Below are 27595 nucleotides of genomic sequence, written 5' to 3'. Positions count from 1 at the left end.
CAGTACCAGGTTTTCAACTGACAAGCTCCGGGTTTGCTGAAATATTACTGAAGAATGAAAAAAAAACCAAAACGGGCAAATAGGGCTATGCATACAAATGTCCATCCATCCATTATCCTCCCTGCCAACACAGGGCACAAGGCAGGAAACAAACCACGGGCAATGTGCCAGCCCACCGCAGGGCGCACACACCCACACACCAGGGACAATTTAGAATCGCCAATGCACCTAACCTGCATGTCTTTGGACTGTGGGAGGAAACCGGAGTATCCGGAGGAAACCCAGACAGACACGGGGAGAACATTCAAACTCCACGCAGGGAAGCAAACCCAGGTCTCCTAACTGGCACCTTTCACTGCGCCACCATGCCGCCCGCATACAAACTTAAAAGGTTTAAATAAAACAGAAATATATACCTTTATTTTTACTTCCTTAACTTGTGGAGGGTGTATCCTGTAGCAAAGCCCTAAGTTTTTTCATGAAAGCCCCTTTCAGTCAATAAGCCTTAAAAACAGGTGTAAAGCTAAACTTGCAGCACCGCTATTCAATTACACTTGCCTAACGCCACTCCTAAGGGGAGATACTGTGGGATCTAGGCATCAGTCAAAGCACCAATCACAGGGCCGATTAGAAAGCGGGAAGCTGTGATTTGTCGTCTCCCTCCCATGTAACAATCACAGCCCGTGTTATTACGCACTATGTATGTATATATGTATATATGAAGAGGATGGATGGATGTATATGTGTGTGTTTATGAATATGTGTATATGTATGTGTATATATATATGTTGATATGTGTATATATATATATATATATATATATATATATATATATATATATATATATATATATATATGTTGATATGTGTATATATATATATATGTATATATATGTATATGTAGATATGTGTATATATGTATATGTATATATATGTTTACATAACCTCTTTAACACACTACTTCTCCGCTGCAAAGCGCGGGTATTTTGCTAGTTATTATTATTAGACCAGATCTCAGTATATTTATAGCTCCACTGAGTTAAATTAATTTTTAATCATTCATTCCTTTTGCAATTACAGAAACACACCCTTCCTCCAATATTTTTTCCATTTCTTGTGCAATTCTACCTCTTTTCTTTTCGATCATCACTAACTTTTTTCACATTCACATTTGTTAATATTCTTTACCATTCATCTTATTTATCCCAACATCTCTTTCCCTACTTTTCTCATATACTCCTCCTCCTCAGCCTAAGATTCTTAAGAGCAAGCTGAGACATGTGACTAGACCAGGGGTTCCCAGACTTCTTTACATCGAGACACGCTGTAGCGTTGTACCCCCAACCTAATATAAACCCGTTGCTGCAAAGTACAACGTGATATTGGATTCTTGGTTACTGTTAACAGTAGACACAAACCATTATTTTGGATAATAGTAGACATATTAATTAAAGTAAATGCTTGGCTACAGCAGACCACTGACATATATGTGCACAAATGTTGTGTGATACCACAAAATACCATGAAATACCACAATTTGATCTTAAATTGTCAAGTACAGAATTCTTATTAGAGCCAAGTGTTTTTTCAATTCCCAATCTCTAATATTGCATTTGGGGATTTTAGTTTTTTTGTGTGGGTCAGTGTCTTTCATATTTCTTTATGTAAGAAAAATGCTTTTTTAATGTAGTAGTATGGTTTGATATGGAATAAAAAAATAGAAAGATAGAAAGTTTGAAATTTTTATACTTTTAATTTACAAAAATTATTCAGTTACATATGAATTCAGATCAAAAGAAGTGTTCAGAAGTTACATACTTCTTCATGTCAAAAATGAACAAAATAAGTCAAATTCAAGTTCTTGTATTAATCTTTTAAGGAAGGTTTGAATGTTCCTGAACATTAACAATTTTAACATTAATTAATTTTTAATTATTGCCAACATGCATCTTTTCCTTCATTGTATTATTTTCCTTCATTAGTTTGACAATTTAAACAGCTGATGTACTAAAAATTTTCCTAAAACTAAAAATATCTTAATTTTGGGGGATTAGACCGAAGAAAGAAAGTGACACACACACACACACACACACACACACACACACACACACACACACACACACACACACTGTGGGGAGTAATGTGGGGGAGAAAGTCAGCACTCACCTTTTAAGATGGTGTTTTGAACAAACTTCCCTTGGTTTTGATGAATTGTTTGTGGGAAGTCTTCATTCTAGAAGTGGTGAATGAGACAGCAAGAGTTACGCTGGGCCGCCATGTATGCAGAGGGAGACTTCAAATTGGTGCAGGCAGTGGGCACAGAAAAGGAGCACATGGGGCCTCATGTATGACGCTATGCATGGAATTCACACTAAAAGATGGACAAAACTGGAAATGTGCAAACACACAAAAAAATCCAGATGCATAAAACTGTGTGTGCCAAGTTCCATTCATTTCCCCTCTATAAATCTAAATGGATGGGAAATTCAACGTACATGCATGTGCCTGCTCCTTCCAGAATTTCGTGTATTTGAATATGCAAATCAATATAAATAGCCCCTTCCATTTAGTGTTTTGTTAAAACACAATGGCAAAAATACATGGAAAAAAGAATAATTTCAGCAAATGCAAAATGGAGGCAAGGAAAAACATAATATTTCTTGTCTTAAGCAGTGGCATATTCAACAAAAGAAAGTTGTTGGTGTGATACAGCATTGCAGAGACACTTGAAAGTTCAAGTTCAGAAAGTCGCACAGTGCCTGAAATAAAAAAAGAAGCGAGTTGCAGCCCCCTGTCTGTTTATTCTGCTTCAGACAATATTACAAAAGCTGGCACCTGTACCCAGCACATCTTCAGGCACTGGCTGTGCACGCACCTCTGCCTTTGAAACAGCTGGGTGACCATCTAGCTGTGTGCAGAAAGACACTGTTCTGGAGTCACAAAATACAATAGTGGATGCTGTAAGAGATGTGGCTGATGAACTAAGGAATATAAGGTCTGTACTATGTGATATTGACCACAAATTAAATGAATTGGTTAAAAAATAAATGCTGCATCTGATTACCTGTTTTTACATTCTGCTAATTAAATTCAAACTAAGCTGTAACACTTTCCAATTTACCTGATCATTTGGTGGGTTTGAGTCAGATTCATCATAGCACATCTCTTCAGGTACGGCCAAGCCGGTATTGTGTGCCACATTATGCTACACGCTACATACTTGTACAATTCAACACACTTTCTGTGGACCAGAGAGTAACACATTAATAGAGTGGAAATGCCTTCTTACATAAGCAAATTCATTCTCCTAAGGCACCTTTATAGTGTAGCGTCGGCACCAAGCGATTCAACTGATAGATTCTCTACCCTTTACATGGCTCTTTGAGGTGACTCACTATCCTTAAAAGGACTGTTTGCATTTTGCCGCATTCGTTGGGAAAAGCACCTGCGACTGTGTGGAGTTGCTGTGTTATAGGCTCTCCTGCTATAGACGATGTAATGCCAGTTCATTGTTTTGGTGATTGATCCCTGTCTGATGTAACTCATCCAGCGCCTTTGCAAAAGCAATGTACATGCAGTTGATCGCTCCGATTACATTTGGAAAACTGGACTTTGCTGTGAATTGTGCTTTGATATTTCCCAGTTCAAGCACAGTGTAAGGAAATCTTATACATCTGGATGACAAGCAGATAACACCATCTTATACAGCTGACATGGCACAACTCAGTAATGTTTGTGAAATACCTGATCAGTCAGCATGTTCACGTTGAAAAGCTCCTATGGCTAAAAATCTGAGAGTGGACAGAACTTACAAAGGAGCAGGTAGAGCCCAATTCTGAAAAGTCTGCCTTTGTAAAGCTGGCACCAGTTCAGCACACAGCTCCAAGAGGGATAGCTGTTGGAAATCAAAATCGACTTAGAAGTCAGTCATCATCATCTATTAATACACACTGTCTTCTAATTTTTCCATTTGCAATGTTTTCTAACAGGGCGGCACGGTGGCGCAGTGGGTAGCGCTGCTGCCTCGCAGTTGGGAGATCTGGGGACCTGGGTTCGATTCCCGGGTCCTCCCTGCATGGAGTTTGCATGTTCTCCCCGTGTCTGCGTGGGTTTCCTCCGGGCGCTCCGGTTTCCTCCCACAGTCCAAAGACATGCAGGTTAGGTGGATTGGTGATTCTAAATTGGCCCTAGTGTGTGCTTGGTGTGTGGGTGTGTTTGTGTGTGTCCTGCGGTGGGTTGGCACCCTGCCCAGGATTGTTTCCTGCCTTGTGCCCTGTGTTGGCTGGGATTGGCTCCAGCAGACCCCCGTGACCCTGTGTTCGGATTCAGCGGGTTGGAGAATGGATGGATGGATGGATGTTTTCTAACAGGGTGGCACGGTGGCGCAGTGGGTAGCACTGCTGCCTCGCAGTTGGGAGATCTGGGGACCTGGGTTCGATTCCCGGGTCCTCCCTGCGTGGAGTTTGCATGTTCTCCCAGTGTCTGCGTGGGTTTCCTCCGGGCACTCCGGTTTCCTTCCACAGTCCAAAGACATGCAGGTTAGGTGGATTGGTGATTCTAAATTGGCCCTAGTGTGTGCTTGGTGTGTGGGTGTGTTTGTGTGTGTCCTGCGGTGGGTTGGCACCCTGCCCAGGATTGTTTCCTGCCTTGTGCCCTGTGTTGGCTGGGATTGGCTCCAGCAGACCCCCATGACCCTGTGTTCGGATTCAGCGGGTTGGAAAATGGATGGATGGATGGGTGTTTTCTAACAATGCTATAGCAGCTGTGGTAGTTGGAATAATTTGGCCATTCTGTGCAACATTATATTGTTACAGAATGATTAAAATCAAGTGAATTAAAGTTGTAAATGATATGCAATTAATTGTGTTGTATTTGATAAAGCCCACGTCATGGATGCGAATATGAAAAACAAAGGTAAATGACACAGAAACAGTAGCATTGCTTTGACTTTGGGTGCTACCAGTTTGCAAAACTGATCAGAAAAGTGTGTACACAAGGTGTGAGACTGCTGTGAAAATATACATGACTTTACGCCAAGTTTAGTTTTTATACATCTCAAAGTGAGCACGGAAAAGGACGTAAGCAACATTTTTGCATACACAAAGTGTGGTGGTAGACACAGGAGTAAAGTCTCAGAGCATGAGCACTGTGAGATGGAGCGGAGCTATGGAATTGAACTAAAGCTGAACAGGGAGACACAGGATTAGCCACTATGTTTTTTAAAGGGACACTTTTTCCCGGTGTGCATTCCTTTGCGAATCACGTGAGAAAGCTGCTTGTACATCCCATAGTCGCAACCCCAGAGCAAAATTCAAAAACTGCATTGATATAGGACTATTTTAAAGTAACAACTGAAGAACATTCTGAGTTAAACTTATGTAAAAACTTGAGACAATTTAAGGACAATCTTTAAAATTTGTCTTTATTTCTTGAGAAATGTTTTGGCAATGCTGTCCTGAACCCCCCAGAGCAGTTTGAAAATTCCTGATTTAGACTATGCAAGCAGGTAAAGTTGCTCCAATTAGCCCTTTTCACAAAATTTGGGAATGACACATCAATGTCTAAACCTTGATAACCAGAGCTGGATTGCAGATACTCCACCTGTCTCCTTTCACTTCCAGAAATCGATTTTGGAAATATAAGAAGTATTGTTGAAAAGCACCTGACAGTGACAGCATCACAACTAGACAAAGGCTGGCATTTTTTGCAGTGGAATACCGTCATAATTATCTAGGTAAGTCTGTGAACATTCTTGTGCCACTATGGTAACAGCTACAGCTGACCTGTTTGTTATGTTCTTTTGGTTTCTGGAGACATTACTGTTATAGTATAGAATACACATGGCAATTTAACTGTAATCTTATTAATTGACTGTATTTCATCTACAGTATATGTTTTCTTTGTATCCATTCATTTGTTTCAAAAGATTTTTCATCTTTGTTACATATGAGTTATTAAGTTCCTAGCATAAAATGTGTGAAGATACAGAGTTTTAAATGTATGGTTCATATTGTTAGTCAGGAAAAAAAAAAAAAAAAATTACATTGCAGTTATGTTCTGCATACTAACCAGGGGCAGAAGCCATTATAATCATGTATCATTGTCAGTGCTTGAACATACAATTGTATGTAATAGCTACTTCATCTATTCTCATCATTTCTTTAGAATTTCATTTTGGGCTCTTAGCTGTTATGAGAAAGATACATACTTGATATACAGCATAGTGCAAAAGGCTGGCTCTGCCGACTTGGTGATTCAGTGACCCTGGTTTGATTTTTGATCAGGTCACTGTCTGCATTCAATCTACTTTGTCTCTTTGCACAAGAAGAATTTCTCCATTAACTTGTTTTGTCTCACACTAATTGAATATTTATATGCAATTAAAGTTATCTGTAAATTGACATATTATGTGTTAGTTTGACATATATGTCAGAGGGCACAATAATGAAATATAGTTAGATCCTGGCTTGTGCTCAGTCTTTCCAAAATTAGGTCTGGCCTCTCTCTATAGTTAAAATTGGGAATAGAAGCTTCACTAATTATTATACCGACAGTGTAGCCTGATGGCTAATGTCACTTTAATTACCTATATTCGCATTCAAAAAATATAGATAAATAATTTTTTTTGTTCTTTATTTCACCTTATACAATTTCTTATATTAGGAATTTGTTAGTTTTTGCATACCCCCTTGGGGTCAGAGCACAGGGTCAGCCATTGTACAGCACACCTGGAGCAATTACAGATTAAGGGTCTTGCTCAAGGGCACAGCAGAGTAGGATCTCTTTTTGGCAGTGACGGGGATTTGAACCTGCAACCTTATGGATACCAGCGCAGATCCTTAGCCTCAGAGCCACCACTCCACCCCCAAATTGTACTATAACTCAGTATTTGCAAAGCATTTCGAGAGAGTATTTAATAATGAAATATATTATTGTTTTTCACACACACACGCACCGACGCATAAAGTGCTTTTATTTTTCAAACCCTGAGGTTGTGGTTTCAAATGCCACTACTAACAGTGTGTAACCTTGAGGAAGTCACTTCACCTGCCTGTGCTCCAATTGGAAAAAGTAAAAAGAAATGTAACCACATGTATCTCAAATGTTGCAAGTCTCCTTGGATATAATAAAAATAATAGTTCTGGCTATTAGGCATTTCAGCCAGTCCAATAAGTGAAAAAGAAACTCTGCACTCATACTCGAACATATTGTGATTTTTAGACCAATTGTCTGAAGGTATAACTCTCTACCATCATCCTACACTTTTTACCTGTAGTAACTCAGTAATTTTAAATCATCTCTGAATTATTTTAAATCATGTTTGTAATATTATTGCTCACCAGTCCTGGGTGCCTCTAGTAGAAGGTCCTATGGCCCCTCATGTGCCTATAAATGTCTCAATTCATTTGCATCAAAGCTACAGAAAGTGTCGGAAGTGGCAGTTCTAATGTAGAAATGTTGTGTCTGTTGACTTTGGACAAAAGAAGAAAAAAAAAAAAGTCAGTTTACCATCTCCTTCTGCCAATGGAAACAACATCACCAGGGTCAGAATGTGACCTTTTGCTTTGAAGCATCCAGTTCCAAATTATAAACATTAAAATGACCATACATTTTATTCAGGGAAAATTCATCCTGCTCATTCTGTTCATTGCACTTCATAGGTATTTTTCAGCCAGATATCAGTAAAAACACACTACATCTCCTGATAGGATCTAGAAGTGACAGTAAAGCTTTTACCTCCCATCCATTCAAATACCCCTCCATGGCCAACTGCAGTTCTCACAGGTGAGAGGCTGGCATGAAGACCAATAATTTGAACTTTAATCTAATACAGCCTTTTAATTAATAAACTAATAAACTAGACATTTATGGTATGCTACAATAGTAAGGGTTCTGAGGTCACAACAACCTAACCCTGTCCAGATATTGTCATTTTCTGGGAACCTAATGGCTGGACCTCATATGGCAGACATGATCATAATGGAGGTGCAATGAGCGTACCTGGATGCTCTGATCTCACACCCCAATTTTCATATAAATTAGACCAATACTTCAAGATTCAGACATTTTTTGTGACATGGTATATCACAGTTAAAAATGCATTCAACCTTACTTGACACTCTAACTTACAGTAAGTTTACTGATGTGTACCTTGTTTTATATAAAGATGCTTTCTCATCTGAAAAGTAAGGAGAGACGGTATCCCATCAGTGTCCAGACTCTGTCATAATATTACATTTTCTTAGTGAAATCACATTTCTTGCGTACATTTCAACATGAAAATAGTTTGAAGAAAGTATAAGTGAAAGAGGCAAGTGAGGGAAACTTATATGTAGCCTGTATGTGAAATGACAAAGTTATGTAACTATCTATTCCACTGACTTTCCTGTAATAATCCTGGTACTTTGAATATATGAAAACAAGTGCTTAGATGGATGTTAATATCCCAGTACCCTGTGACACCGCTGCAAGCTTTATTTATGAACATTTTGTTAGAGATCTAAATAAACTAATGTCATATTAATTAGAAAATAGACAGATAGATGAAAAGAACATCTAAACAAAGATACACAGCTATATTTTCTATGCTTGCTATTCGTATTTATTTGAAAAACAGCATTCAATTAAAACAAATGACATGACATTTCTATCATATATAGTGCATCTGAATTAAATGTTTTAATTAGTCTCATATCTATAAAAGGAAGGGAATTTTCATCTTTAATATTTGCCAGTCAAAAAAAAACAAACAACATGTAACCCTTTCTAGTTTGGCACTAACATCATCAGTGTCTAGGCTGTTACAATTTCTTATTTAGTGTTTTCCTTGTTGTTCAATATTTTCACTATTATAACAATGTTTTTGTTTATTTTGTTTTTGAATATCCTCATGATTATCTTTCAGTACATTTGTTCAATACAGACATAGCCTGACTGTCCTAAGCCTTAACTCTGTACCAGTTGAAGGCTTCACCAACAACACCTGCAGAATACAAGAAGCTCATGAACAAACAAGATATGTGTTTATCAAAAGCAATTAAGAAAAGCATCAAATTAACCCCCAAAGCAAGACTAAAGGATTAATGAAAGCCAGATACTACAAAATTGACAGAGGAGAAATTATTAATTGCAAGTGACAAGTAAAAGAAAATGAAATAAAGGTGACTCTGATTCCTTTTCAACTGCCAGTTAATAAAAGTTTCTCAATTTCCCCATATGCATCTTCTTTCTTAATTTCTCTCCATGCAGTAGGAATTTTGCCAAGACCATCAAATTTCTTCTTGTACTTTTCCTCCAGCTGCACTTGGAAATTACAGACAAACCACTTCCAGTATTTCAGTTCAGACTCATCAGGCACAATATTCCAACATGCATATCGTGGCCCTGCCTTTCTGTATTCTTTATAGGGGACTTTTTCTGCGTCACTTAACACAATAAGATAGTCACTAGCAACCGAGCTAGTACAAATATCAGTGCAAAGATGTTCAGTTTTATACCATAGCAAGCCATTCACTCCTTCAGGACGGTGGAAGGGAACGCTGTGATCTCCGTCATGACCTTCAATAGAGTTTGTACAAATGGCAGCACAGAAAGGGCACTGCACCCAGCATCCACTCAAATGCTTACTAAGAATGTCATGAGGCAGCTCTTTTACATTTGTCAGTTCAGTCAGTGATATGCAGTCAAAGCTCCTATTTAATTCCTTCATAACTTGAGCCACTGCTTTTGACATGGAATCTTGAAGGAAATTTAGGTCTCCAATTTCCAGATGTTCCACATCTCTAAAGTCGCTCCCAGGAAGTACTAAAGAATCTTCAAGCTCTTTACAAAACTTATCTAGCCATACTTTTACTTTCATCTTCCGATTGTTCTGCTGGGCTTTGATAACTTTTTCAATAGCTTTTGTTGCACTGCTGGCTGCTTTGGAAACCAGACTTTCAAATTCTTTGAGTCTCTGGCTAGAAATAGTTTTCAGTGTTTTGTTGTCTTTGCAGTAATCATCCACACAGGAGCTAATGTACTTCTTAAAAAAAATTTTTGGAAACTCAATATAATTACAGAATTTCTCAAAGTCTTCTTTCTCTGCCAACTCTTTGAGTAGATGATATTCTAATTTGATTTTACTTTCCTTTAAGGGTGGGTGGTTCTGTCTTACAATGTTTGCTACATCGATACAAACTTGATCACAAACAGCCTGATGAATGGCAGTTTTCAGTTTACTGCTCAGGTATTCAGAAAATATGTTGACAGAGGTCAACCCATGACAGAGAGTCTTAAACATCTTGTAGTAAGAATCTCTCTTACTCTTTAGGTAGAGAACAGGATCATTTTTTTCCCAAAACCTCTTTTGCATTTCTGTAAAAGGTTCAATTGCAATAGCACATAACTGCAAAGACAACTCAAATTTGTAATCTTGCTTGAAAGACAACGTATAACCTTCTTCCTTGTAAGCAGACATTTTCTGTGATACAAGTTTTAAAATTTCATGAATGTGGGCTGAATTGTAATCATTTTCCTCCTTTTTCTTTTTGTCAATATAATCAAGGACAGTTTCTGCAATTTTATTCGTGATAGGCTGAAATTCTATGTATTGATCAGAAAGTTTTGGAATTGTTTCTAGAGTACATTTCACCTTGTAACTTGGTTGCTTTGTTTTCCTACGGAGTGGAATAAAGGAGATGACAGTCTGAAGAAATGAAGGAATAATTGAGAATTTTTTTGTGGAGTCTGGATTTGAATGAAACGTTGCAGACTGATCACTGGTTAGATAAGTCTGGATCTTATCAGGTGCATTAGGCATTGCCTTAAACTTCTCATAGAGGATATCTTGCACATCTTTTACAATATTAATCTTGTCTTGACGGATGCAGTCTCGGGAAGCTTCTTTTTCCCATTCTATCCACAGTTTCTCAAATTCTTCACGCAGTTCGTCTTCAGTGGGATTTGTGGTTCTCAGTTTTTCTGCTAGCTCTTTACTCTGTTCCATCAGCTTTTCTTCATGTCTGAATCGATTCTCATCCACTTTCTGACGGCTTGTCTTTGCTTTGATCAGTTCCTCACATGTTTTCTTCATTTCTGTGCTGAGGTCATTTTTAAGAACATCAAACCTGGTCTCAATGTTAGATTTCCATTGAATGAGCTTTTCATCATCAGCAAAGTATTTCCCAATTTCCTCTTTTACTTTTGTATATGTTTCTTCTACCTCCATAGATATGCTTACTTGGGTGTTAGAAGTGTTTTTAATTTTGTTGATCGTCTTGTTTTGCACTTCATAAATCTTACTTCTCAGAGTCCAAGTCCAATCTAAATACTTTTCTTCAAGTTTACGATAGGCAGCAATCTCCAATGAATTCTTAAAGTTAAAAACAAAGTTCTCGGTCAGCAGGGATTTCCACAGGTCCTTGACTCGAATTTTAAACTGCGAAATTTTCAAAATATTGCAAGTAGGATCTTGTTTAGCAGCATTAACAATATCATTTTTCAGATCTTGAACATTCTGACTATAACTTGGATTGGGGGGTGCCATTGGTGGGTTTCCTTCCCACAGATGCACAAAGTAATAGGTTTGGTCATTTACATCAAACCTTATGACATCATTAAAATATTTTATATTGCACTCCTCCTCTTCTGCAGCAACGCGTGTCATTCTATCCAGGTTCTGCTGGAGAACTCGTCTGGCATCTGTGTTTTTCTCCCTAGCTACAGTATCCCCAACATTTTGATGGACAAATACACAGCTTGGGGAGAGCTTCACCTTCTTCATTCTTAAAAATGCCTGAACAACAATTTGAAGAATATCTTGAATCTCAGATGGGTTTTCTCCAAAGATGTTAATTATAGTCAGGTTGCCCAGACCAATAACAAATGTAGCCAATTCATTGTCATGCGCAAGTGTGGTCTTATTTGAAAGCTCTGTCGCCCTCAGACCTTCTGTATCCACTACAAGAATGTAGTTGTACTTCACTTCGTCTCGGATTTCTTCAGCTATTTTAATTAACTGCATGAAGGCTCCTTTGGTGCACCTCCCTGCACTAACAGCAAACTGCAGGCCAAACATGGCATTCAGCAGAGTGGATTTACCACTGCTCTGGAGTCCAAGAACAGAAAGGACAAACAGCCTAACATCTCCTAGAGTTTCCTTAACTTCATCCAGGACAGAGCTGATCCATGTGACAGGGACATAGACTGCGTCTCCATCCATGAGTTCCAGTGGATGACCTGACATGATGAGCTCTGCAGCTATCTTGGGCAGAGAAGAAATGTAGGAATCATTGACTCTTCCTGTCTTAGAGGCTTCAAAGATCTGACCCATTTCTCTTAGAATATGTTCTAGACCCAAGGAGCTGTCAGTTATTTGACTTGAAAGCGTATCCAAGTCAGATTGAAGTTTATCTTTCCTTTGTTCACTTTCTTCATTTTTTTGCTTTTTTAGCAACTCTGACAATTTTTCATGGTACCTTAGTTGAAGCTCTGATACTGCATCTCTTGACATATCATCTAGAAACACCATTAGCCACTGCAGAAAGTACTGTTTTGTTTGTTGTGACTGTGAACTTAGAATTTTAATCAGGGATGTCATGAGTTCATTTAATGGGAAGGCTCTCTTTAACTGATCTTCTCTTATCTTTTTCTTTTCAGTCTCAATATCACTCCTATACTGTTCAATGCTTTTATTTCCTTTCTGCTTCAATCGGTAAAGCTCCTTGTCTTTCTGACACCATTTGTGCCACATGTGGCCCTGAAGTGGTAGAAATGCTTCTTTCCTTTCTAACAACTTTCTCTTTTTTAAACATTTTGCCAGTTTATCTGCAAGAGCTTTTCCTTCTTTGCAGTTTTTACTCTCTTCATCAACAAGAAAGCCATGTCTCAGTGCAATGTCCGAGCATGATTCTAGATGGAATGTCTTTTTAGACTGTGACAGAAAGCTCCGGAGGACTGAGACCAGCTCATCTGTGAGCTCTGCTTCATTCCTGTTCTTTACCCCGATCCTAAGTTTGATTCCTGATTTATTAGCTTGAATGGCTTCCTTGTCTGTATGAAGACATATCAGGGGCTGTGGTGATTCAAAGTACCCCTTTAGGATGGCTTTGCCATCTTCATTGAGGTCAGAATCTGACAGGAGAACTACATTGACGGCAGAGATATCATTTAAAAAGCTGACTTGTCTGTCATAATTTCTTGCATCACCATGGAGGTTTGTAAAGGCAATGCAGTCCTCAAAGATGTCATCCTCTTTGCCTCCTGGATTGTACCAGGACATCTCTACTACGCCATCCATTAGCAAACATCCTCGAGTGCTGCCCCGGCAGTCCTTGTTGAAGAAGATGCTGTGCCTCTGTCTGTTCAGCACCATGTTCATGATCTTAGACTTAGACACTAAGGAGTTCCCAAGTCTTATGAAAGACACAATCTGTGTCTCTACTTGAACGGCTGGAAAAACTTTATAGGTCTTTGTCTCTTGACTTTTGCAGCTGCTATTTATCTGGTGAAATGCCCACAAAGGGAGTTCAATTTCTGTTGTGCAGGGACTCGGAATCAAAAAAGGCACAGCATACTGGCAGAGGGCGAGTTTGGAGTAGAGATACTGCCTCAGAAAGTCATCAGCACAGTGGAGAAGAGCCATCTGGAGATCCATGGGGTGTATGTGCTCAGGGTATGGTGTACCGGTCTCAGTGAGGTCCTCTGAAGTGGTATCACTAAGGAAGTCATCCAATGTTAACTGTGTTTCCGTTTCTCTTTGGCTTTGTAATTCTTTAAAAATAATTTGGTTGTCATAAATTTTGTCACAAATTAAATTTCTCATCCTATAGTCCATCATGATCAACTTTTGCAAATATAAACGAGGGAGATCATCTTCATTTTCTGGTTGAGTATTACTCTTAGATGTTTTGCTGATAACTATGACCTGTATTTTCTCCATTAACTTTGGGTACAGATTAACAATGTGCATCTTCTCAAGCAAAAGAAAGAAGTCTTTCTTCTTTTTTTCTCTGTTATCCCTTTCTGCAGCTTCCTTAATTTCTTTTCTGTTTTCTGTATTTGAGGTGTCATTTATTTGTTCTGTTTGTATTTCAGTATTGTTATTTTTTGATTCACTTACTTCTCTTTCACATTGTTTTTCTCCCCCCAGTACTTCTTGAATACTTGTTTCCGTCTTATTAATATTATTATTATTAAATTCCTCTGCTTTGCTATTACTTTGCTCTTTATTACAGATTTCTTCCTTTTTGCTTAGATTTTTTGTCCTTGCCTGGTCTTGATTCTCTACATTCTTACTGTCCAGTGATACCATCAAATTTTCCCCATTTTCTCTTTGTTTCCCTGTTTCAATGTATTCTAATGTTCTCAAGGTCTTTTTCTCTTCCATACTACCCTCCTCACTTTCATTATTTTTCTCTCTTGTTGCATTTTCCAATGTAGGACTTTCCCTTTCTTCTCTGTTATTCTGCGGCATTTCACTTTTAGCATATTCATGACTAATATTCATAAGTTTACATAAGGGTCCTCTTTCATTTTGCTCTCTAATATAACCTTCCACCTGGCAGTATTGCTCCCTACCAAGATTTTCTAAAGATTTTAGATCAGTTACACCAAGATGATCATTCAGAATAGGCATCCAGTATTCAGGATTCAATCCAACATCTTTGACTTTTCTGTGAAGGGCTTCACTGATTTTTTTGCAAACAGGAGCATCCCTCACTTCTTCCTCATCCTTGAAAAAAGAAATGTTGGGAAAATCTGAGTTAGTAACTTACTTCTGTTACTATCAGTATAATTGTAAAATTATTGAATCAGAGAATGAGTGACTGGAGAAAGCATTCACAGAAGTTTTAGCAAGATTTAGATTAACACAGCAGTGAAGTACTTATTCTGAATTTATTGATAATTATTTATAAAGTCATTACAGCTGCTTTTTGAAGAGGGAAAAATTATCAACCTACAATTCTCTTAATTTGTAACATAAAAATCACACCAGAATTTGCTCTACAGGAAAAAAAGATGATGCTGATCCCTTTTAAATGTTTGTGGTGGTTTACTATAAGTAAAATATAACATAAAAAGTCTCTTTGATAAAACCATTGTAAAAGTATCTTTCAAGAACATCTAAGTATATATATCATTATAAAGTTGATGGCAGTTTTTCCCAACATAAGCCCTGAATCCAAGTATGCAAAATTAACAATCTGGGGAATGGTGCTGTATTTCAGTCCTGTTAGCTTGTCTCAAAAGTGCAATGCATAAGTGGCTTCTGCTGTGGCACCAGCATACTAAAGGTCAAGAAGAACAGTTTTAATTCATAGAACATAGAAACACTTTAATCACAGACAAAACAAAAGAAAATATCTCTAAAAGCATATCCTTTGTTTTTCAAAGCCACTGTGAAAACTGTATGATGTATTCCATACTCTACAACATACAAGCCATGTCTGCTTGGTAAGAAAATACACAGAGTAAAACAGATGGGGTGTATCCATAACCCCAATTCTTACTATAATTTTATAAGTGTGTCCAAGAAATATTGAAACTGTTTTAAAAAAAACAGCCCTATCTAAATTTCTCGCTCTCTGCTTTGCTGTTTAATTTCAAGGTAAAGTGGCTCTGCTAACTAATTATGGCACCAGAGAGTGCCATTCCTTCAAGCTTTGCTGCAGTATCGGCATACCAAGATCATCAGTGGAAACACTGACGTCATTAATCTACTTAACAAATATAAGACAAAGAAATTAACTTTTCTTCTAAACAGAAAAAAATCAACAGTTTGCTAATTACCATTTTCATTTATTTTATACTAATTTTTGACTACTGGAACTGGAAGTTTTGAAAACCGAACAAACTGATAAAATACCTTTTTCAAAAAGTATATGCTGTAGTATAACTGAAGCACAGACTTGGTTCTAAAGAGCTGTCTCGGATTTTATGTGTAATTTAGAAAAGATTCTTTTTTCATTTAAACCACTTCTGTAGTTAAAACTGTAATCTTTCATCTGTTTCTAGAAGAAATTGAAAAATCTATGTATGTGAGCATTTCATACTAGGGCTATATTGAATTCTGTTGTACTTAAATAATTTCCTTCATATATAGATCTAACTATGCAACTTTTAATGCAATGCAAAGCAATAATTGCATAGTTAGATCTGGACCACACTATAGTACACTTCCATTTACAATCTGAGAATGTTTGAAACATTTACAATTACACCGAAAGCAAAAACAGAAAATAATGTGCTAAAATAGAGAGACATCATGCATCCACTATGAACAAATAAATATTAATTTGGTAACAGCCTTTTAAAAATAAGCTAGGTTTTCAAAGCTCCATACATTGTTACAAGTATGAATACATTAAGCTATGCCCTTCTAACAACAGAGGAAAGACACATTTCCAGACTACAAGAACTCCAAGGAATAAACCTACAACCCATTAAGAAAATAAGACATTATTCTGCAACCTGTATAAACCAGTTCAGGGTAAATGGAGTGTAAAGTCTACCCTGACAGCAGTGAGCACAAGACAGGAAATATCCCAGGACATACAGTACATACAAGAGCAATTTTGAATCACCAATTAACCTAATGCAGATCTCTTTGGGGGATATGGGAAGAAAGCTGGAGTATCCAGAGGAAAACTCACTCCACAAGAACGATGTTTGAGCAACATTCAGATGGACCCATTGTGAAGCTGCCATTATAGGAGAACGGTACAATGGTCAAAGTATTGCAGTTGAGCTTTACTGCTATGAACAACAATGTAATGATGAGGCCAAACTTTAGGGCATTGGAGTGTGCAGTGAACACTTTTCTACAGAGGGTTACTGTACCCAGCCTGTAGTACTAGGGTGTTGTACCGTGTTAGCCATTATGAATGTAGAGAAAAGCCAAGCAAAATGACACCTTTTATTGGCTAACTAGAAAGATTACAATATGCAAGCTTTCGAGGCAACTCAGGCCCCTTCTTCAGGCAAGATGTAATCAAGAGTCAAATCGATATATTTGAGATGAACAACTGCACTAATCATTTTTATGCAAAGTGACATGAGGGTCAGTAAAATGGTAAGTGTCTAAATGACTGGTTTTGTATGTTTGGCCATGTCATTACTTTTGTTTATAATAGTAAGGCACACGTGGAGTATTTAGGGAGTATTTAGTGGAATACTTTTCAAATGCATTGATGAAGTGACCTCTGGTTGTTCATGCACCACAGCTATATACAAATACAAAGCCTACTTTCTACCCGATATTTTTTCACTTGCTTTTTAAAAAATGTTTCTCTATTACTGTACCCCCCTCTCAGACCATGCTTCACAATATTGAAGTCATGTGAAGCACCATGATAGCCATTAGTTAATGAATGAGCTATTGCTGGGAAAGAACCTTGACAAATAAATCTGAAAGCGTGATCTCATTTGAGCACACTTAAGTATTGTACATAGTAGGATTTCCTGTAAATGGTTTATTTAGCAGTATTGTAGTGAAGATTTGCATATTTGAGACATTGTGAGCATATGCCTGGATTGTTAGCTGCTGTTCAATTTGGGTTCCTATTCAAGCTCACTATATCAGAAAGTTGAGTGTTTCTGTTCTCCATGAAAACATGAGAATAAAACGGTTTTGTTTATTTATTTTTGGGTGTAGTATTCTTTCAACAGGCTATGTCACTTACATTTATTTTACTTTCGTTAGAATTTTAAGGTAGCCTGTATTTTGTGACTTACACTCTTGAGTACGTGACTCCATGCCTTCAGTAAAGTGAATGAAGACAAAACTATTTATGTCTTTATAGTAGTAAAGTTGTAGCTAGCTGACAAGGGTTTGCCAAGATCAAGAGAACCACTTAGGTGGTAAGCTGAGGGACATCTCATATAACACCTCCACAGGATACATAAACCAACCAGTGACAAAAAGAGAGAGCACCTCTGCCTGTCACAGGGAGAATGCAGGAGACTGTTTTGTATGATTCACTGGGTTTGACCAGACTGCGGTACACATGCAAGAAAATTTGGCAAGAAAAAGTATTCAAAGAAATTGCTCCAGGATGCTTGAGGGCAGACAATTGTATACATGCCATAAAAATCTCATACTCAACAGGAAGAAAGGGGTTATAAAATTATCAGGCCTACATATTGTCCCTAACCAGGGAGGCTTAATTTTGCACCCACCTACAAACAATACCCTGAATTCGCATTTCTTTTAGTTTGATGCCCAACTTCTCATGTGGCACCTTATGAAATGCTTTCTGAAAGTCTAGATACATAATATCATATGCTCCACTTTGATCAAATCCTTTTGTTGCTTCCTCATTGAATTCCAACATGTTATTAAAACTCCTTTTTCTTGCCATGTGTTGCTCAGTCCTCCCCTTAATAATTTGTTCCATTAATTTACCTGTGATGCACATCAAGCTTACTGGCCTGGATCTGCCAGGTCATCATTTTTATATAACAGAATAATGTTTTCCAGTCCTTTGGAATTTCCCCGAGTGCACAGTAACTTCCTAAAAATGTGTGTCAATAGTTTATACATGTGCTTGCTAACCTACTTAAGAACTTGAACATAAATATTTTCTTGTCCTGGTTTGATTTCAGCCTATTTAATCTGAGCTGTACGATTTCTAAATCACTCAGTACCTCCTTGGTAGTCTCTTTTACCGCTGGGAGGTTATCTGCTTTGTCACATGTGAAAACCAAAAAATTGAGTTTAGAGCATCTGCTATTTCACTGTCTGTATCTTTTAATTCCCTTTTACTGTTTCTGATGCATTATTCTCCTCCTTGACTGTTCTTTTACTAATTAGATACTGAAAGAATCTCTTAGGGTCATCTTTCACCTTATCTGCTATATTCCTCTCCAACTGCCTTTCAGCCTACCTAATATTCTTCTTAATTTTTGCCCTCATGTTCTCATATGCCCTACAATTCACATTGGAGTTATTCATCTTATAAACCTTATACAGCTGTTTATTTCCTTTGCAGCTTCATTTTCAACTCTTTATTATCTCACTGCTATGGCAAGCCAAAGTAATATTTAGGGATATCTTCAAATGCATTTCAGATATTTTAAAATGTAATTTATTTTTTAAGATATCTGAAATTAATTTTGACATGTCTCAAATGCATTTCAAGATATCTCTAATGAATTACTAGAGATCTTAAATTGACACTGCATACATTTTAAGATATCTTAAAAGCATTTCAAGATATCCTTAAATCTCTTCCTTTAAAATTGCCTATTATTACTTCCTGTTTAATATGATATCTTGAAATATATTTCAGATATCTGAACATGGATTTGAAGCTGTTTCGAGACATCTGGAAATGTATTTCAGATATCTTAAATTGTATTATAGATATTTGAAAATGCTATTGAGATATCTTGAAATAATTTCATGTCTTTTTAAAAAAATCTCAAATGTATTTTAGATATCTTGAAATACAATACAAGATATCTTAGAATGGGTGGCACGGTGGCGCAGTGGGTAGCACTGCTGCCTCACAGTTAGGAGACCCGGGTTCACTTACCGGATTCTCCCTGCGTGGAGTTTGTATGTACTCCCCATGTCTGTGTGAGTTTCCTCCCACAGTCCAAAGACATGCAGGTTAGGTGCATTGGCAATCCTAAATTGTGCCCTGTGGTGGGCTGGCACCCTGCCCGGGGTTTGTTTCCTGCCTTGCGCCCTGTGTTGGCTGGGATTGGCTCCCATGACCCTGTAGTTAGGATATAGCGTGTTGGATAAGATATCTTATATCATTTAAGATATCTTGAAATTCACTGTTATTTGAGATATCTAAAATACATTCTAAGATATCTCAAGTGGAGCAGAAATGAAATGAATCTGAGATATCTAAAAATGTATTTTAGATATCGCAAATAACAGTGTATTTCAAGATATCAAATGCTTTTTAAGAGATCTTAATTATATTCCGAGATCTCTTAAAATAACTTCCTGCACATTTTTAAATATCTCAAATTCATTTTGAGACATCGTAAAATAGACAGGAAGTCCCACTGAAAGAATAAGAAAATTTACAGGAAATGATTTCGAGATACAGTGATCCCTCGCTATATCGCGCTTCGCCTTTCGCGGCTTCACTCCATCGCGGATTTTATATGTAAGCATATTTAAATATATATCGCGGATTTTTCGCTGCTTCGCGGGTTTCTGCGGACAATAGGTCTTTTAATTTCTGGTACATGCTTCCTCAGTTGGTTTGCCCAGTTGATTTCATACAAGGGACGCTATTGGCAGATGGCTGAGAAGCTACCCAACTTACTTTCTCTCTCTCTCTCTCTCTTGCGCTGACGTAGGGGGGTGTGAGCAGGGGGGCTGTGTGCAGCTGCTTCCTGAAAGGACATGCTGCACGGAGCTTCGCATACTTAAAAGCTCAAAGGGCACGTATTGATTTTTTTATCTGTCTCTCTATCTCGCTCTCTCTCTCTCTCTCTCTCTCTCTCTTCCTCTCTCTTCCTGCTCCTGACAGAGGGGGTGCGAGCTGCCGCCTTCAACAGCTTTGTACCGGCGGTGCTTCGCATACTTAAAAGCCAAAAAGCCCTATTGATTTTTTTTTTGACTGCTTGCTTTGCACTCCTTTGAAAAGGAAGATATGTTTGCATTCTTTTAATTGTGAGACAGAACTGTCATCTCTGTCTTGTCATGGAGCACAGTTTAAACTTTTGAAAAAGAGACAAATGTTTGTTTGCAGTGTTTGAATAACGTTCCTGTCTCTCTACAACCTCCTGTGTTTCTGCGCAAATCTGTGACCCAAGCATGACATTCTAAAAATAACCATATAAACATATGGTTTCTACTTCGCGGATTTTCCTATTTCGCGGGTGGCTCTGGAACGCAACCCCCGCGATGGAGGAGGGATTACTGTATCTCAAAATATATATAAGATGTCTTGAAACATGCAGAAAGTTGGATGTATTTTAAAGACATCTCAAAATGTGTTTTAGATATCTCGAAATTCACAGGAACTTATTTCAAGATAAATCAAAAGGTTCATTATATCATTTCAAGATATTGTGAAGTGTCTTGCCACTGCATGGGCTGTACAGAGTGGAAGTACTGTTGGGGTGGGGTCTTGGGGGAACACTTTTTGCAATGGCTTGGGGCACCTGCCTAGGGAGAGAGCTGAGTGATAAGGATCAGGTTAATTAATGGTACGTGGAGAAAAGGGGAGGGGGTGCTTGGAAATGGTAGTTTTTGCTAGAGTGAGAGGAAGACAGCATCAGGTTGAGAAAGAAGTGAACAGTTAAAGAGTAGGCAAGAAGTAGATAGGACAAAAATGGGTTATTTTTGTTATTTTGGAGGTATCCCCATGACCCAGACGATGGGTAGCGGTAGGGCACTGTTTATATTGTGGCATATCCAATTAAAAGCCAGTTGGCATTTGGAAACCTCCCCCGGACAAGTGGCTCCTTTTATTCAATGGGATGTCACAATATGTTGAAATCTAATTGAGATATCATAAGATGCATTTCAGATATCCTGAAATAAAGTATGTGAAAATGTATCTATTTTCAGTTCAATTTGAGATATCTAAAATGCATTTCCAGATATCTTAGGATGTATTTTGAGACATCTCTAAGTGTTAATTTGGCTTGCAATACACTGCGGAGTTTTTAAAAATTTCCAACTAATTTGAAATTTAGGTATATACCTATCCCACATTATATTTAAAACATTTTTAAACCTGCTTCACTGCTCCTCAACTGTCCACACTTAAAAGCTTATCCCAGTCCATCTTCCTTAGACTTTGCTGCATCTGCTCAAAATTTGCCCTACCAAAGTTACTCTTTACATCCACATGCTTCCAAAACACGGAGAATTGTATTATGTTATGTTTTCTTGACCCTAGTAGTTCAGTCACAGCTACACCGCATCCTCAATTCTATCCCAATTATTTCAAAATACTAAATCTAGACAGGCCTCTCCCCACATTGGTGAGTTAACAGTCTTTAACACACTTCTAAAATTAGGCCCTCTTCCCTAATGCTTTCCAGACAAAGCCAAATGTCCTCACTAAGATGGGGCTCATTATCCAGTTGAAGAGGACTTGCATTTAAATTCTGTTTGACATAAACAGCAACCCCACCTTCTTTTCTGTTATGTCTATCCTTCCTAAAAATGTGTGTCTCTCTATGTTATACTCATCTCAATCTTTTTTATTTAGCCAGGTTTCTGTAATTGCTATAATATCACAATTATGCTCCACTACATATAACTCCAACTCACTTGTTTTATTTGTGATATTGTACTTCTAGCATTAAGGAAAGCTATTTTTAACGTGTTACTCATTTTACTTTTGCATTTAAACATTGGGTTAGAATTTAAATTACTATGCATTTTTATTTTACACTATTGTTTATTTCTTAATGTTCAGTTTAAAACCTGGCCTGTCCTAAACTCCCTGACCCCCATGCCCTAGTTTAAACAATCCCTGACTAACCTACTTATATGCCTCCACAACACATTGGTGCCCCTCCGGTTCAGATGCAACTCATTGTGGCCATCTGTTCCAAAAGGAGTCCCAATGCCCTATACCCTACACCAGGATTTAAACCACACATTAACCCTTCTGATCTTCTCAATCTTACCTGGATTGGCAAATAGCACAGGCAGAAGACTACCTTATCAGTTCTGCTCCTCAGCCTTGCACCTACTTTGGACTGCAGAACTGACAAACTACCCTTATGTATGTCATTTGTTCCAAAATAGACAATGACAACTGGATCCACCCCCGCTCTATCCAAGAGCCTATCAATCCTTAGTGGGGGCCTCCCATCTGAGCACCCGGAAGGCAGCACACCATGCAAGACTCTCTGTCTCTAGAGCAAACCTGTGCTTCACTCCCCCCTAATGACTGAGTGCCCAACTATCGCTACCTCTCTTTCTGGGAACTGTTTTTAGAGATGGACCACTAGGGCGCCTCATACCTGCCTACCACATCAGAATTTTCGTAGATTCTGTCCAGCTCCACAAGGACCTGAAATTTGTTTTTGATACTGTGTGCACTCATTACCTTGTACCTTCTGACCGTGACCCACCCCGTGTCAACTTAAAGGTGCTCACTATCTCTCTAAAGAACACTTGGGCCAGGTCCACCAATTATCTATTACAACAAAGACCAGCCAACTTCTCTTGCAGTTCAGTGGCTCCAAGCTTGAGGTGCTGGATCAGTCATCTGCCTGTGAACCATGGAACCCTTCTCTTAAAATGAATGCTTTATTGCTTATGTGCGCCCTCACTTTTCGATAAGTGTTAATGCTTGACTATACAAATGCTTTATGCTGCTCTGTCCAATTATTCTTTATATGCCCAGATTTTTTTTCAACTAAGACAATAACTGCTTCTATTACTTTTAACTATTTGTCACCTCAACACTGGTAATTTCGGTTTCAGCTACTGCTACTTACTGCCCTGTATCACCAATGCTAGTCTTAATACAAATCACAATAACAGGTACAAGTAACAAATAACTTTTCCAAATGTTCTCAGTAGTACTAGGGTGTTGTACCGTGACATTAACATTACATCTTGCCTGAAGAAGGGGCCTGAGTTGCCTCGAAAGCTTGCATATTGTAATCTTTTTAGTTAGCCAATAAAAGGTGTCATTTTGCTTGGCTTTTCTCCAAATGTCCTCACAAACACTCAGCTGTTTTTGCTCCTGTAAAGGTTAAAAAAAAGGCAAAAAAAAAAAAAAAAACTTTCTAAAGGGAAAACAAGCTTTAAAAATTCCTGCATGGTTCTTTACTGGCTACCACAGCACAAACTTTTTAGGAGCAAAATCTATTTTTTAATGAACAATTTCACACCTTAGAATACAAAACTCTCAGCAGCCTCTCTACCACTCACAAGGATGACGTCAGGGCATGGATTCATATTAATTGCCAACAATCAAATATTCTAACACACAACATATGTTCATCTGTGATCTCTTTCACATGATTGATCATTGTTTTACATATAAAAACTGGATTAAGGCACACATCCATGTTGGTTTTCTTACATGAAACCCAAAGAATTTCTTTATCCTGAAGTGTAAACTTAATAAGTGAATACATCTTCACTGTTTGTAGTCAGTACAATATATTCCATATACAGGTAGTCCCCAGGTTACGGACATCCGACCTACGACTTACGAACGAGGACACAGCTGCGACGCATGCGCCTCAGTAACTGCCGCTCCGTCATTTTTGGCCTGGGGATGCTGCAAGCGGTTGCTGGAGGGAGGCGATTTCGCTGCTCGCGCAGTGTACTGTCCCTCGAGCGGCTCCCAGCGGCAAGCAGTGACCCATGGTCAATAGTCACCGGGGCCACAGCTATCGCTCGTGTGTAGGACGATGGTTCGCTGCCCACCCACTACGCCACCGCAGCTACTGCTCCTGACTGGACACAGGCTGAATGGAGCAGAGGGGGGTATTTAACTGCCCGCCCAGCACACACGGCTGGTAATGCTGCAAGTGGTGACCCGGTTGTGGCTGAACGGGGTGGCGGGGGTAGCATTGTAGTGTGCCTCGGATGGCTGCCTGTTGAATTGGGATTGGGCGATTCACTACTCGCCTTTGGCGCACCGTGTTCGTTCTACAGCATACTGTAGTGGAGGTGACTGCGAGATGGGCTGGTGATGAACCGACCCTCACCACCCCCATTCATTTTCAATAGCAAGCCTGCTTGTACTGTTACGCACATAGCAAGAAGAGGTCTCGTCAGTACATCAGACGTGTTGATGACTGGTGCCTTCCTGCTGTGATAACGTGTACAGTGCTGTGCAGATGAGCTCATCTTAATCTTTTGTCTTCACCCTTGAACAATGTCTCTGAAACACAAATCTGATGCAAGTGCTGGTGATACAGTAAAGAAGAGAAACCTGAGCACCTGCTTGAAATCCAAGCAAACATGCAAAGAACATGTACTCTCTATGCCTATAGTACCCGGGACTTGAATCTCAGTCTTCTTATTTCAAGGCAGCAACAGTACACCACTGTGCCATCTCCCATTTAATATAGCATCCAAAAAATGTTCTTAAGACTTAAAATCACTCAGACTACTTTCTTTTAGTGTGTGATTTGTATTACAGTCAGTAAAGTATGAGCCAAGAAACTGCACTTTGAATCACTGACATTCTGTGTAAGCGGACAGCTTAATGATTCTGTCCTAAATTAGTACAGAAGGCACTAATGGGAAAGGCGTACAGGCCTATTAAAGATGGAAATTATGAATCTGTTCTTGAAATCCTCTTCAATAAGTGAATTTGTGTAACGTGAATACCTACTGTAATTATAAATAATTTAAATGGAAAACATTATTAAAATGTTCCATGGTCCCAAAAAGTCCCCATTTTGTTCAGTTAACACAGAACTACATGAAAATGGACAGAACAAGTTTAATAATAATCTTAATCATCAAAACAACCCTTATAATCATTGATAAAGTACATTACCTAGACTTTATCACTTCTGTTTTCATGTTCAAAAGAACAGGTTTTCTTTTTTAAAAAAAAAAAAAAAAAAAAAAAAAAAAAAAAAAAAAAAAAAAGGGGTTTCAAATAAATCATGATCTGCTTTGGAGCTGTGATGTCACATGCCTTCTCTATTTTATTGTGGGCAACAATAGGGGACAAGGTGTGTGAACCACTGTACAAGAACACACAAGTACACCTACAGTAATTGGATGTGAGGACAGAGTCTGGAAACAGGAGCATCAGCTATGGAAATAACTGATTGGGATTATGCATCATCAACATCCAGCCTCACCCCATTTTCTTTGTTGCAACAACATGCATTTAGAACAACTGCACAGAATCTTTGTGTACCCGAGTTTTCCTAAAGCAAGGGAAGACTGCATTTTAGATAACCGAATCAATAAAATATTCTGCATATTCATGTAGCCTTTTGGTTTTCTGGTATAATATTGCAGTAACAAGTGTATACAGCAAAATATCTCTTGTGTTTCAGCCAGGGTTTCCTCTGTGGTTGGGGTTCAAGTTAAAGTTTTAGTTCTTTTTTGATTCTGTTATTTACATAACTGTTACGTTTCTTGATTACTTGCATTATTATAATTATTTTTTATTGTGTTTATGTGTGTAAGCTGCCTTGGTTATGTACTATGTGTTTTGTGGATGGTCCCCTAAGTGGTGGGGCGACCTAACAGTCACCACCAGGAACTGCCCTCCACCCTATAAATCCGGAGGGCCCCCCCTTGGTTCCTGGCAGTTCATTTCAATTTTTCTAGATAGTTTTGGTAAGTTCTTGTGTTTTGCTGTGCTTTTGTGATTTTTTTTGTGATTTGTTTCTGGATTCCTGACCTTCGTTGCTCTGTTTTCTGATCATTCTCTGCATTTGTGATTTAGAACTTTGTTTGCTTTGATTGCTTGTGTTTTAGCCAATTCCATTGTACTCTTTGAATCTTCACAGTATAACAGAGCATCTTTTGTGGACATAAAACTTTTTAATTTTTGTAAAGTCTCTTTTTTATTTTTTTCTATCTGGGGTTTGGTTGTCTATCCCCCTCTAGTGGGCATAATTTGAAGTGCTTTGGAACTCAGTTCAAATTGTATCAGAGTAAAAAGTAGAAATATTCTGAAAACATACTCATACATTTTACATTGTTACAATACTGCAGGTTAGTCAGTGGCTTTCTTATGTATCTTAAAGTACATAATGTATAATATACATGACTCTACTCTACTTCACAGACAGTATATGATAACACTATGAATTTGTTTTGCATTATAAAGGAACTTTTCAATTTTAAACAGCACAACAGGGCAAAAACAACCACTGAAAACAAAAATGTAAAAATAAATATGATAAATCATTAATTTCTTTTATAGAACCTGGATTTAAAGTGGAGGTTTTGGTTTAATGCAGAAACAGAAAAATAAAGAGAATGTAAGCTACATTATTTTGAAAAGCAAACTGATCAAGGATGGATTTTCCCAAAACAATGAATATTATGGATTAATGAACAGCTTTACAATGTTCATGCATAATATATACGGTGCATTTCACAAGGGAGTATAAAGCACCTTTTTGTGTAAAATACCACTGAAGTTGCTTGGCAAAAAGCATTACAAGCTGACTGAAAGTAACTTATTGATTACTCCCTCATTATATTACATTGCTTTTGGTCCATCATTAGAATGAAAAAGCATTATGAAGTAAACATGACACCATAACTTAATATTTTCTCCATACCTTCCATATTTTGTCATTTCATAGGCTAACTTTACAGCTGATTGGCTCAATGTAAATGGCTGTTCTGGAAATCAGATTGACTGCACTAAGAAACATAGCAAAATTGTCAGTGTTAGATTAAATTTTACAGAGTAAAAGTAACACTTGAAATTGTATGTAGGGAAAGACTGTACCCATATACACACATGAAGAATTAATTTAACAATTTAGATTTGCAGTACAATTACAGATTGAAACAAAACATTTCAATATCATTGTAATGGACTGGTTCTTAAAAAATTACCTGCAAGAGCCTGGTGTCTGAGCCAAATTAAAGTCTTATATTTATCTTTACAGAATCTGTTTATATGCAGATGACAGAAACATTTTTATGGTCCTAAAATATCGGCCTAGAGCAA

The 27595-nt window shown here is 38.0% G+C and overlaps 1 protein-coding gene across 4 annotated transcripts in view; it reads right to left on the bottom strand.

The window, feature by feature from the left end:
* LOC114643965 (interferon-induced very large GTPase 1-like) overlaps positions 1 to 27595 on the bottom strand; it is a 185803-nt gene that overhangs the window by 142134 nt on the left and 16074 nt on the right. For 3 of the 4 annotated variants that reach the window (XM_051923303.1, XM_051923304.1, XM_051923308.1), the window contains exon 3: positions 10437 to 14712. In XM_051923303.1, coding sequence (XP_051779263.1) covers positions 10437 to 14712 — 4276 coding nt within the window. The remainder of the gene's footprint in view (positions 1 to 10436; positions 14713 to 27595) is intronic. The other variant, XM_051923311.1, reaches the window with a different exon arrangement.

The sequence above is a fragment of the Erpetoichthys calabaricus genome, chromosome 1 (assembly GCF_900747795.2).
Source record: "Erpetoichthys calabaricus chromosome 1, fErpCal1.3, whole genome shotgun sequence".
In the NCBI taxonomy this organism is placed as follows: Eukaryota; Metazoa; Chordata; class Cladistia; order Polypteriformes; family Polypteridae; genus Erpetoichthys; species Erpetoichthys calabaricus.
Note: the sequence above shows the minus strand (reverse complement) of the source record. Positions and strands in the feature narration are given on the sequence as shown.